At 43.9% G+C, this 13,896-nt stretch overlaps 2 protein-coding genes across 2 annotated transcripts in view; one reads left to right on the top strand and one right to left on the bottom strand.

The window, feature by feature from the left end:
- Positions 1-13,896, bottom strand: part of PALLD (palladin, cytoskeletal associated protein) — a 358,283-nt gene that overhangs the window by 51,649 nt on the left and 292,738 nt on the right. The window lies entirely within an intron of this gene.
- LOC146344023 (A-kinase anchor protein 4-like) lies at positions 5,149-8,220 on the top strand. Its single transcript, XM_084856422.1, has one exon. It carries the CDS (start codon positions 6,552-6,554, stop codon positions 7,488-7,490), a length of 939 nt encoding a protein of 312 aa, XP_084712548.1. The 5' UTR covers positions 5,149-6,551; the 3' UTR covers positions 7,491-8,220.

Below are 13,896 nucleotides of genomic sequence, written 5' to 3'. Positions count from 1 at the left end.
GCTAGTATATCTCCCCTCAGTCTTCTCTTCTCAAGGCTAAACATGCCCAGTTCTTTCAGTCTCTCTTCATAGGGCTTTGTTTCCAGTCTCCTGATCATCTTTGTTGCCCTCCTCTGAACCCTCTCCAGTTTGTCTGCATCCTTCTTAAAGTGTGGTGCCCAGAACTGGACACAGTATTCCAGATGAGGCCTAACCAGTGCTGAGTAGAGGGGAACTAGTACTTCCTCGGATTTGGAAGCTATGCTTCTATTAATGCAGCCCAAAAGAGCATTTGCCTTTTTTGCAGCCACATCACATTGTTGGCTCATATTCAGCTTGTGATCGACAACAATTCCAAGATCCTTCTCGCTTGTCGTGTTGTTGAGCCACATATCCCCCATCTTGTAACTGTGCATTTGGTTTCTTTTTCCTAGGTGCAGAACTTGGCATTTATCCCTATTAAATGTCATTCTGTTGTTTTCTACCCAGCGCTCCAGTCTATCCAGATCACTTTGAATTTTGTTTCAGTCTTCCAAAGTATTAGCTATCCCGCCCAATTTTGTGTCATCTGCAAATTTGATCAGCATTGATATGGGTCTGCTACTGTATGCAGCAGTACAGTCGGTAGGGCATCCCTAGATAGGAGCTTACAGCATTTCCAGGTTGCTACTTTACCACAAACCCCTAAAAAGAGTGTAAAGTAGCACAAGAGAAAAGATGGTATTGATATCACTTCTTTGATGGCTTGTGTAGGCATAATGTAGGCTCGCTGCAAAGTGCCATTTGCAAACGGGAGGCCAGTCTTAGGAACATGAATATCATCCCCCTCCTCTCAAGCATAAATTCTCCCCTCCCTTTATTGGCTTCAACCAGGGTTTAGCATTACAACTGTGCCAACACCATTCAGGGTTAATACTAACCATGACATCCTGTTTAAGATGGAAACCTGTTTGGTGTTAACCATAAGCCTCATGCCAAAACATGGATTGTGCTAACCACAATGAAGAACCACACCATGATTTGTGTTTCCAAACAGAGAACAGTCGAACTATGGTCTAGACCTGGTTCTCTGCTTTCATTTCCCATCTGCTCAGCACTCAGCGTCATAATTTCATAAATTCACTCGTGTCCATGGCACAACAGCCTCTCAAGGCAGAATGATGATTCGAGTTGTGGTTTGTCAATGATTTGTGAACTCAGACATAACTGCAAACTACAATTAGCACAACCTGTGGTTTGCAAGCCAGCTTCTGAAACATGGTTTGATATTCTGGTTTGTGTGCTGATATAGATTCAGTCCTAGAACAAATTATAATTTGGCTTTACAAACTAATGTCTGAATACGATGTGATGTCTAAATGCAGTCATAGATAGCATGAGTGTAGATGTAATGCTAAACCACAGTAAAACTGGACAGTGAAAGAGAACAAAGGAACCCAAACCAGAGAAGGCAGGTGGGAGTATATGTTTCAAAGAGTTATGCTTCCACTTGGACTACGAAGACGCAATTGACAAGTTTTCCACATCTGGATGGTGGGGAAAGGCAAAGGAAAGGAAGTCAAGCAATTCCTGCATGTATGTAATGAAGAACAGCTCAGTTACCCCAACATAACACTCAAGTCAAGGGAGGGGGAAAAACGACAGCACCACAGGAAAGGAGCAGCAGATTGAAGGTAAATTGCCATAAACAATGCATTACAGAAAATGCTTTGGGATTTATCTATTTGAGTTATCGTCTTTGAGCATATGGCCTGGGTCAGCTGTAGAGAAACTACTGAATATAGGATCTGAAAAAATGAGCTTGTATGGGGAGGAAAACAAAAAGCAGTGCACAAGCTCAGCTAGAGGCTTCTGTTTGGAAAAAGCAAACTATAAAGCAAACAGTGGCAGAAGGGCTCTTCAGAAGCCTCTTCCTCACAAAAGAAAACAGCAACCTATACCACAAGCAGTAATGCAATGATTCTGCATTTACTGTACCTATTCCTTGAAACCATGGAACTTCAGCACATTATGTTTATTCATTCATGCATACAAGTAGCAGTCAATTGTATACAAGGCAAGCTTTAAATACACAAACTCATTCCAGACAGGCATTCTATGGAGGCTGAGTTAAATAGACATGATTAATACTGTAAGATAAGTGATGTTGCACAATTTACAGGACAGGATTTGCATCTGGCAAGGCTTACGGGAATGCAGTGTTGTCATCACCCTTGCAGAACAGTGAGTGATTCAAACAGTAAAAATAAGCTACATTCTAGAAAAGTCTACCCTTGGTACCGAAGAATATTTTTTGTTCATCTTTGCTCCAATGGAACATCCTGAATATTTTGTAAAAATTTTGTCTGCATGCGTTTTTAAAAATGTTTAAATAGAATTTAGGGTTTATTTACACTGCTTCATTCACAATGAAGAATTACCACATGTGCCTGCCTGTACCTGCTGCCTGTACCTGCCTCCTCCCCCCGCCACTGTCTGTACATGAGATTCTACAATTCTGCCCCTTACTGAATTTGGGAGTAGACTGAGGATTGTGTTTTGGTGAATTTATCTACAGAACCCATCAGAAGATGGGTTCTGTAGATTTTTATTGCTACAATCTGCAGGGCTTCCAAAGTCCTGCAGATGGGTTCTGTAGATTTTTATTGCTACAATCTGCAGGGCTTCCAAAGGCCTTGGAGGCATCCTGATGTTCAATATGGCATCTTAGACCATATCTTACCCCTTCAGCCTCGAGAGAGGAGTGGTGTCAGTGACAAACACAACTTTTGACTGACTATCCAAACCAGCCGAAATCTGTGGGCCTCTGCCAATGTTTACCTCTATTATAGATAACAGGTTTATTGAGAGTGATGTTGATTCACTTTTAAAAGATAGTTATTGGTCAATTGTGTTTTATTCTCCTTATTTTTTTTTCATAAAAACACAAATCCAGACAACCCCCTCCCTCAACTCACTGTCTTTCCCTCTCTGCAAACACCCATCTGCACTGGCATTGTTCCATTCTGATAGCACAGGGGTGCAGACCCTCAGGTCCAGCCCTCTTGAGGTCCCAATATGGCCCCCTGGCCCCACCCATTTCACTTGACCACCAATCATTTGGTGGTTTCCTGGCTTTTGTGCATGTTTTCCCCCATTCTAAAATGCCTCTCCTAAGGCTTGGCAGTAGGACCTTTAAGCTAAAATAGGCTGGTATTTGTGGCCTCCCTCCTCTGTGCCACCACTGGAGTCTGACCCGCAAGAGCGTCTCCAAAACTGAATTTGGCCCTTGGGCTGAAAGAGGTTCAACATCCCTGCCCACATGCATACATCTGCATGTAGGGCCCCACCCACTAAATCTGAAGGCACTGCATGGCCACAAGGGGTTATGGCCAGCAGGCATGTCAGTATCAAGGGGCAGGGAGCTGTGTGAACACCACATGTACCATGCAAGTAGGGCCAATGCCAGCACATGGCATCTTTGGGCAGCTGCTGGAGCACCAAGACCTGGCAGGACCCACTGCTGATGCTTGGCCTAGGCTACCAAGTAGCTGGGTCTAGCCGCCATTTAAATTTCCCAGAATGCCCCCAACATAGCATTGCTCCGGGGCATTGTGGGAAGTGCAAATGGCAGCTAGACCCAGGCACCCAGACCCACCACCAGTGCCATCAGTGGACGAGGGCCCCACCTGTGCTTTCTGGGTAGGAAAGCAAACATGTCTGCAGTGGCCTCAACATGTTCTCTGAATAATTGCAAATTTCTCAAGCTAAATTGTGTTTCTACAGACAGAACCCTAAGGCAACATAATACAATGACTGTATTCCATATTTCAGGAAGTAAACACAGCCCACTTAGCTCCCAGACAAAATGGCCTATTCATGTAGATTTTGTGAAGGAGTAGCAAAGATTACACAGAGTTCAAGAGGAAGTTACATGGATGTAACCACACATGGATTTTGGAACTCAACTGCTCAACAAACAAATGCACCCATAAACTGACACGTTTATTTATCCCTTTAAAATTACCCCATTCTGTCCCACATACATTTGCTGGTAAGAGCTTTAAGTGGAAAGAAAATAATGTGTGGGTGGAATCCAATCAGCTGCTGGCCGGGTGGCTTCCAATTCCCCTCCTCCCTACAGCCTCCAGTGCAGGGTGACCACTTATGAATCACCAAAAAAAGAGAATATGCATCACCAAAACAGTGGATAAAAGAGGGCACCAATTTGCATAAAATTAGCATATGCTAATTTATATGTATAGATGCAAATTTAAAAATCATTACTATAATTTAAATTAAACTACAGTCCATCTTATCATAACGTGGAAGGCTATGACCTGGTGACCTGGGTGCCTGCCTGCTTGGCCTGCTGTTGATGGACAACTGCTCTTGTGGCTCTTTATTTTTAAACTGGAATTGGACTGGACAGCCCTTCAAATGGGGGACAGTCCTCTGGCAGCCCTTCAAATAGAGGACTGTTCACTGTAAAAGAGGACACATGGCCACTCTACTCCACTGTGTGTTCTGGAAGAGTGGGGAGTACCCTCTGGAGCAGATTTCGGGAGGGAGCTGGCCACGGCAGGGGCTAGGAGAGGTGGAGAAAGTCTCACTGCACGAGCAGAGGTCCAGTCACATGCTGTTGGATTCCACCCTGTGCGATTATTATTTTGTTTTAAAATCAAAAGAGATTTAGAAGAAATCTGCAGCAAAAGCCACTCTCGAGCGTGTTGCTATTGATATAGGCCACAATCTAACACGGAGTTAGTTGTACTGACGTCTCAGATTGCCTCTGGTGAGTCTAAACTTGCCTTGCTCTTCATTGGGCTGTGGCCATCCAGGAGAATTCACCAAAGACGTTCTGAGGGTGAACGTTATTTTTAGGGTAGCCAAAAAGGCATTCCAACTGTATTAATGGAAAGCCATTCTAAGGATATCCTGCTCTAATTCTGCTGTTACTGTCTTTCCTGCCTTATCATCATGAAACCCAGCAGCAGCTGTATTCACGCTCGTTTTCCATTTTTATTTTGTTATCTGCCAACTAGGCCTCCAGCTGATGTTTCTCCTGAGGAAGCTAGAAGCAACGATAAGGCCAGTACTTGGTGAGAATGCAGGGTATCTCCAAGCAATTCTTCCACTCACAGGAAGCATTTTTTATAGCACTATACTAAGATATTTTTTTTTAATACATGTGTCCATTAAGATAACCAAGGAGGAGGGCCACAGGAAAAAAGTGCTTGTCTATACTTATGTGTTCAATAAGTAACAAAGACACAATACAGCATATTAATACATCAGCTTTCAATGTTGCACCAGAAGACTGTGTCCTGACACTGCTGTAGAGAGTGCCAAGTTTATCAAATTAGACAAATGACACAGCCCATGCTCCTTTTACAGCTGGGAAGTAGAAGAGAGAATTGGCAGGTGCAGCAGTTTTCCTATTGCTGATGTACTATTATGGAAGAAGTTGCACACAACAAAATTCGCCATTTTACACAAAATGTTTAAAGGCAAAGGAGTCGTGTCATTTAGGAAATACTCAAGATCACTTACGGAAGACTATCCCATAACATTCCCATAATGTACTTTAAACAATCCCATATTGGAGTGCTCATTGATATAATGGATCTTCTGAGTTTCCATTAGCTGGGTAAAGCAGAGGTGCAGAACCTCAGGCTTAGGGGCCAAACCCAACTCTCCAGGGTTCCCTAGATGGCCACGCCTCCTTCCCTGATCATTCAGTGGCTTTTGTGCAGTGGTTGAACAATTTCAACCATTCTTCTAAATGGCTGAAATGCCTTTCCTACAGCTACATTACTGGCAATAAGAGGTATAAGCTAAAAGATGGTGGTACTTTTTGCCCCCCCCCCCTTGCTTTCGGCTCCACCCACCACTGGAGTGCAGCCCCTGAGAGCTTCTAAAAAATGGAATACAGCCCTTGGGCTGAAAGAAGTTCAACACCCCTGGCTGAAGCATGGTAAAGAGGTAGATTCCACCCCACACCTGCAGTTAGCAGAATGTGTGGCGATTACAGATAGTACCAGCCAAACCATCTTAATCAGCTGTCTTCCTTACACATGATCCAATTTCTCCAATTTAAGAATCACAGGTGGCAGTTATTTCAGATCAATCCAGAATAAAAATATGCAATTCTCAGTGTTAAACCACAGGTCCTTCTATTTAGGTTTTTAATGGTCTTTCTGCCAGACAACCTTAGAATAAGCCAGGTAATCTTCAGAAATTTTCCAGACCTATGATCCTAGAAGCCTTGTGCTTCTCAATGGGGCTTGTATAAACAATTTCTTAAAATCTAATATTTTTGTGTGGGGACGTTCCTGCCTTTTCTTTTGCAAGCTCTTCTTAAAGCACCGCACAAATACATCACTGGTTGCTTGGTGATACTGATGCTTTATGATGTCACTGCTGTCATAGAAACCCTCTTGTCTACACAAGTGAAAATCCTATCTGCCAGTAGAAGAGCATGGGAAGCTGAGAGAGGAGGCAACACCTTGAGTCTGGCAGGATCAAAGCTGCTCAACTAGACCACCACCACTCTATGGCCCTGGGTGCAGCTCCACCTTAACATAACAAAGATGGCTCAAGAAATCGACTGGTTACGCAGTCAGGCAGGTGTATGTAAAGTAAACCACTACAGCGCTGAAGCACAGAAAGACCAGGACCGCAAAATGATCTGTTTTGTTGATGTCTCCAGCTTAAATGTAAAGAACAAAGATCAGAGGGGATACAACGAACTTGATCTGGGGGGCCTGGAGGAGAAAGAAGTTATTGTAATAAAAGACAACGAGCGAAACAATCCGAATAATACTGAAGGCGCAGTCTGCCTTTTTAAGCAAGGCTCCTCCGAAGAAGTCAATGTTGTGAGCTGGCTAAGCAGTGATCTTCAGAAATATGCCATTGGATTTCAGCATGCACTGACACCTTCAGGTGGCTCTCGTAAATCTCAGCCCTACACCATCTCATCTGATAAACTGACCACTGTTGCCACTGGTCAAAGAGGAAGCCCAGATGATCCTTCCTACGTCAACAGACTTTGCTCCATGGTTGTTCAAAAGGCACGTCAGGAGATCAAGGATAAATTAGAAAGTAACGGTAACAGCATGCGCCAGCCCCTGACTGCAGAAAGGAACGTTTCAACCCCGGGACTCCATGATAATGGTTCTGAAAAGCCCTGGTCAATGGATTTGCATGCAAAAGACATTTTTGGAATGGCATTAAAGATGATACAGCAACACCTAATGGAAAAAAACAGGGAAACTTCTCGAGAGGTAAGTTCACCGAGCTACACTCACAGGGAGTCTATTAATTTTGATCGGGCTGGAGGAAGCCAAGGTCCCAAGTGCCCTCCAGGGCCAGGTGGGTTACAAGATCCTCCTCACCATGAACCACCGAAGACAAGTATATCAGGTATCCTTTTGTCACTCGTCCAAAAAGTCTTGCGTGAAGCTGCTTCGAGTCTGGATGAGGCTACCAGTGATGCTCAACGGGCTTTTAAGCCGGCCCCCACTTCATAAATCAGGCTCAGGAGGGAAAAGGCCTTATTACAAACAGACAAATGGAACACGGGATATGTATGGCAATATGGATCAGATAAGCAAACAATTTATTGACCAGTTGGTATAATCTGCGATGATGTTGAGCCAGTGCATGGCTAAGGCAACCAATGGTTCCAATGTAGCAATCAGGGATGTGCAACTGTCACAAGTGCTCCTCACAAAACTCAGGAGGGCAAAGAAGATCTTTCTTTTGTAGGAAGATCAGATAGGAGGCAACTGGGTCCAATCCACTCTGGAGACAATGGTTAAATAACCAGAAGGTCAACAACTTACTGAACAAAGGGCTCATGGCTGCTCCCAGCCCAGTTAATGGCTGCTTCCTAATTTACTGCCCAACCTGACATTCACAAATCAGAGTGATGGGGAATTGTCTGGGAAGAGCCACCACAAGGGAGATGTGCTTCAGGAGCTAATGAGATACCTTGGAAACAACAGAAGGATGCCACTGTGGAAAGATGCTTCAGTGCAGACAGCTTGAGGGGCTCCGTGCTACTTGCAGGAGCCAACTCTTCCCTCTCTTATTGCTTCAACCCAGCCTTGGCGCCTGACCCATTCTTCTCTGGCGCAACAACTGTCATCGCCACAACCTCACTGTAAACAATAGCAACAAACACCACCACACACAGTGAATTCAACTGGTAAATAAAATTGTAGCTGGGCAAGATCATCCATTAAAAACATTGTAAAAGGTGTGAACAGGAGAGAGACTGTTTTATTAATCCCTCCAACTGAACATGACAAATTAACCAGTCACCACCTAGCTGCTACACTGAGATACCCAATGAGCATAGAATGCTGCTGTAAGAAAACCAAGGTTCTTCAGCTGGAAGGTACTATGCAAACTCAGGCAGACCTACATGCCTTTATTTAATTTGCATCCTTAGCATGTGCCATGAAATGCTTATTTTGCTGAACTCTAATGATTTTTGCCAGAGGTTTGGGCAAAAATGGGGTTTGAACACCCCTAAGACAGGCTTCCCTGACCTGGTGCCCTGCAGATATGTTGGACTACAACTCCCAGAATCCCCAGCCATTGGCCATGTTCACTGGAAATTATAGGTGTTGCAGTCCAAAACATATGTAGGGCACCAGGTCATGGAAGGCTGCTCTAAAGGGTAACATACAGGAACAGGCTGAGGGGAAACCCAGCCATCAGGTCATGGAAGGTTTCTCCTACCACCCATCTAATGAACTTGTTGCTGTCCCAACATATTCATGATTTATTATAGCCCTCCCCAATTTGGTGCCCTCCACATGTGTTAGACTACAACTGCCATCATCTCCAGCCAGCATGGCCAACACATCTGGAGGGCACCAGGTTGAGGAAGGCTGATTTATTGTGTTGTTTCAAAAATAGCATGAAAGTTAAGATTCTCAAGATGTGGAAGAAAGCCACAAATCTCCAGCTCTGCACATCTCTAGGCCAGCTGATCTGAAAACTATTTTGAATGACTCAGAGCTGTCCTTGGGCTAGCTTGATGGCTGATAGAAATTAGAACTTCAGGCATACTTGCATCCTCACACTGATCACAGAATGCCTCTTACAGCCTTTAAGCTTCCATTTTGTGGTGTTTATTAGAGACAGTTAAGAGACAGCTACCCTCATCACTCTGTGTGTGAAATCACAGATAATGATATCATAAGATTAACACAATGTGTGATTTCACATAGAAACATGACTGGAAGGAGCACAGACTACTGGATAGCAGAGGGAAGTGGGCTCATGAGCATATATAGGTATGGTATACAATCTGATCAGTGCACCTCAGTAAGATGATGGTATGTACCTCTTGTTATCCACTGAAGCCACCAGTGCTAGAAGCGGTATCAAGAACATTACTGGGGGTGGGATCACACATATTTGAGAGCACATGTGATTATTCCTCAGGAGCAGCGATATGCCTGTTTATTTGAGAGTATAGGCCTGGTTGGGATATAACACTAAACTGCAGCTTGTTGCGTTGTCTGAACATAAACTGTGGCTAATCTTACTTATGAGTTGGGTCGTGATGGAAGAGGAGAGGAGAAGGGAAGTATGTGAGCCAGAACTGCAATGTAGCTCATTCTTGTTAGGCTAAAGATATTTACGGTGTGACATCCATAGTGGCCATTATGTAAACCACAGCAAATGTTCTTAGGACAGTGGTGGTTTGGTTTTGATTGGACTTAGCCATTTTATCTTAAATGCATTCAGAAGGAAGCTATTTAACTCCGCTGTCAATTTTGTCCTCCAATGATAGGAATTGAAATTGAAATCAAAAAATTGAAATTGAAAAATTGAAATTGAAACCTGTTCCTGAGCAGCACATGGCCCACTGAGCTGGGTCCAACCTCCTTCTGTAATGTCATAGCCTTCCCCAACCTGGTGTCTCCACAAATGTGCTTGACTACAACTTCCATCATCCCCAAGCTGAGGGTTGATGGGGGCTTTCCAGCACATCTGGAAGGCCCCAGGATATGGGGAAGATTGCTGTAGTTGCCTATGAGATTTCACTCTGGGAAGAAAGAAGGAAAGGCCCTAAATGCAATAAGGAAATAGCCCAGTTATTTTGAGGCACTATGGAAAACAAAATACAGTTGAGTCAGAGTCGTCCCTGAGAAAGAGTTTGAACTGAAAAAAGGTTGGCTAAAAAATGTTCCTCTCTGCACCTTTGACATCTCGTCCCTGTTACTTCCTGCTCCTCTCAGGGCCCATTTACAGTGACCATCATGTCAAAGGGAAGGAAAAGGCTAGCCAAGTAGTAAACTGGAAAGGGGAGATTGTCGTGAAAGAGAAGTTCACACTCACATTCTTGTTTTCACCATCACCATAGTTTAAGATTTAGGATGCAATCCTATGCATATTTAGAGACAAGTCCTACAATACGTTGGCTGGGGGATGCTGGAAGCTGCAAGACTTATTTCTCTCTACACATGCATATGATTATACCCTTAGTTCTTAGTGTCAATATTTTCCTTCCTTCCATCCTTCCTTCTTTCCTTGACTTTCCCTTCTTCTTGTTCCCCTCTGTTCTCAGCCCTTCCCTTGAATGTTCCCTCCAGCATTCTATTTTCTCTGGGTAGTGTGAGAAACACTAATAAATAATATAAAGACATGTCTTACAGGTAGCAAATGAAGGTATACATTATAAATATTTAAAGTATGTGGAGAGAGGGGGCAACCAAAAAATAATTGTGGTCACCAGACCCCAGTTTGGCCCAACACAGCTGGAGTGTTCCAGACACTTTGGTTTTGAAAAGGCCCAGGAAGCCAGGGGTAATGGATGCACGGAGCTTTCTGGTTTAGTCACTCCATGCACTGAAGTAGCAAATAATCCCCAACCTTCCTTCCTTTCCACCTTGGGGCTTGGGAGGGGGTAGGGATTGCCAAGGAAATGCTGGGATGATTTCCTCCACCCACCTCTGCAGCTCCAAGGTTGGGAGGAAAGCTGGTCACTCATCATGCTTGCCAGAGGGTGGTGAGGGCACACTTGCCATGGCAAGCAAGAATTCGGAAGCCTGGAGAGTATCTACTTCAGTGACAAATTAAAACAAGGAGATCGGGTGGCATGAGAAAAACATTCTCGTAAAGTATTCACACCTTTTAAGAAGTCCCTTCAGATTGTATAGTGCAGCCGCTTTGTACAGAAAGCAAGGGCTCAGTGGCTAACGTGTACTGAGCAGGCTGCCGGAATGAGGACAACCTCCAACAGACCCCGACAACTGAAGAAGGAAGAGCCGCATTTTGCTGTGAGCCATATGCTGTGCAGGCCCAGTGTCAGTTCTGTGAGTGAACAGATAGCCTCTGTTTGACCTTCACTAATTACCAAGATGAGAATTGTTCAAAAACAATGATATGGTACACCTTGATTTTGCTGATGACACCCAGCTTTTGTGATGACACACTGTACAAACAAATGCATTTGAAATCAAACAAAAATAACATTTTGTTACCCAGTTCACATACCTCCCTGCTACAACCACATCCAGCATCACCGTCAATGTCATTACCCAAATAGGACTACACACTTGAGCCTTATTGTATTTCTGTCTTCAAGTATCACTGATTGAAGCTACCCATTAAAGCGTGAGGAGTGAAGAACTATTTGTGGCCTGAAGAACAAAACTGGCCCTGGGCTGGGATATCAGGGGCTGAGGCATGAATGAGTATTAATTAGCATGATTTTAATTATAAAGCATACTAATCGAGCTAACAATCTACACCACCTAGGAGGCAGCGGGGGAGGGGCAAGGAAGTGGTTTTCCGGGAACCGACCTCAGAGCGTGGGCTCCGAGGTCGGTTCCTGAAAACCGAACAATGCTATGGCCATCTGGCCACTTTCTAGCAGCTATAGGATTGCACCCTTAAGCACTCTGAACTCCCATTGCATCTCACATGCTTAGTTCTCCTATTGAAACTCAATGGGACTTCAAAATGGCTACATTACACCCCTAATTTGAGAGTGTTTCAACAGAAAACCAGGATAAACAAAAATCCATCAGTTTCTTTTTTAGTTCAAATGGGACATTTTTTGTTAAACAAGAAGCAGTTGCACGTCATCTGTATTTGTATGCTGTCCAGGCAATACTTCATACATTAGCTATGTTTGCTGTTATAATCCTACAGGAGATATTTAGTCCTTTGGAAGCTGGTACTAGAAACACTAAACTGGAATATTCTTAAATTTACACTTTTGGTTGTAATTTAATTTTGGATTTGGAATTAACATGAACTGCACCAAAAGGAAAAGTTAGCTCGAGTAGTATGCTTTATAATTAAAAGAAGAAAATGGTCATTTTGACTCCTGGCTGACCTAAAATATTCTCAGTCAGTACTTTGCAGCATGAACTGCTTCCCTCATGAGTTGCTCCAAATGAATGAGTGGGAAAAAAATTCTATTGTACATTTGAACAGTATCGTCGCATCTTGCTATCATTTCAAATACCTCCTATGTGTGATGTATAGGCAGTTCCACATATCTGCTGCACACTTTCCAGATGTGAAGAAAAGTCAGAATGAGCCCCTTTTAAGTTGCAAAAGGCCTCTGTGGTGGTCACACAAGGCAATGTTGCCTTTAGACCCACCTTGCCCAATCTGGCACCTTCCAGATGTTTTGGACTTCAACTCCTGTCAGCCCCAGCCCACATGGCCAATGATCAGGAATGCTGGGAGTTGTAGTCCAAAACACCCAGAGGGGACCAGATTGGGGAGGCTGCCTTAGACTTCCCAAGGACCAATGCCAAATATAATTCTCTACTTTCTCAGAGATGTTCACTACCAAATTACCAATGAGGGGAGGTTCAGAGAGCAGTGCAATCCTTTCTTTTTCTATAGCATAGGCTCTAAAATTATATTATAGCAAGGCTTTTTGAGTCCACAGCTCTCCCTCTTGCTCCACCCTCCCACAATAAAAGTCTTCCTAAAGGAAACCAATGCAAGTTAGGCAACGGGCCAGGTGCACCACTGGAAAAGGAAACACACTGAGTATTAAGGTCGCAATGGACAGGAGCAGCTATACAGTCTGGCTACCCCTTACCACCATTTACCCATAGTCCCCTTTGATGCATACTTATTGGTGAAGTGGGGAATCCAAACCCATTGCAAGTATGGAACCAGGGGTGGTTGTATTTCTTTTAGACTGACTGATTAATTCATTCAAGGGAGTGATTTTGTGTATCCATTGCAAGCATGGAATGCAAGGAGGCAAAGCTACTGAGCAAACACATAGGAAATAGCCCTGTATTTTCTCCCCAACAACACCAGTGAGCATAAGTGACAAGGAATGGGGGTATTGGGATATTGAAGTGACGTGGAATCTGACCTCCTAATTATGCAGAAAAATGAGGTTTGGGAATTGTTAGTTGCTCAGAGAGCAGCTCACACACCCTCTAATACAGCCTTCCCCAACTTGGTGCCCTCTAGATGTGTGAAACTGCAACTCCCATCATGCCCAGCCAGCATGGCCATTGGCTGCAGTCCAACACATTTGAAGGGCACCAGGTTGGGAAAGGCTTCTCTAGCAATTGCTCATGGTTCTTCTGGGAGGCTCATTTCACACTCAGAGGTTCCTGACGCCATAGTTTGCATGTAGCGACTTGAACACAAAGAGCTACAGCTGATAATGGGTCTGAGAAATCGCATTCCAAGTACTGAATCAGGACTGTCTTGCATCTCTGTCTTCTTCATTTCAGGTAATTATTTGGGTGACTTCCTCTTAGTATAGCCTACAAACATCAAATAACTGATTCAATAAGCCCCATATACTATATGAGCACAGGAAATAGTTTCCCCACTACCACCAATTCTATGGTGAGCCATCCTGGGGGTCTTGAAGGGCAGGGCAGAAATGAAGCAAAGCAAAACACACATGTAGGTCATGTAACT

This window comes from Heloderma suspectum, chromosome 5 (genome assembly GCF_057233095.1).
Source record: "Heloderma suspectum isolate Gila_16-S chromosome 5, 16-S_ref, whole genome shotgun sequence".
Taxonomy (NCBI): Eukaryota; Metazoa; Chordata; class Lepidosauria; order Squamata; family Helodermatidae; genus Heloderma; species Heloderma suspectum.
The sequence above is the reverse complement of the archived record's forward strand: the minus strand, read 5'-3'. Positions and strand labels throughout refer to the sequence as shown.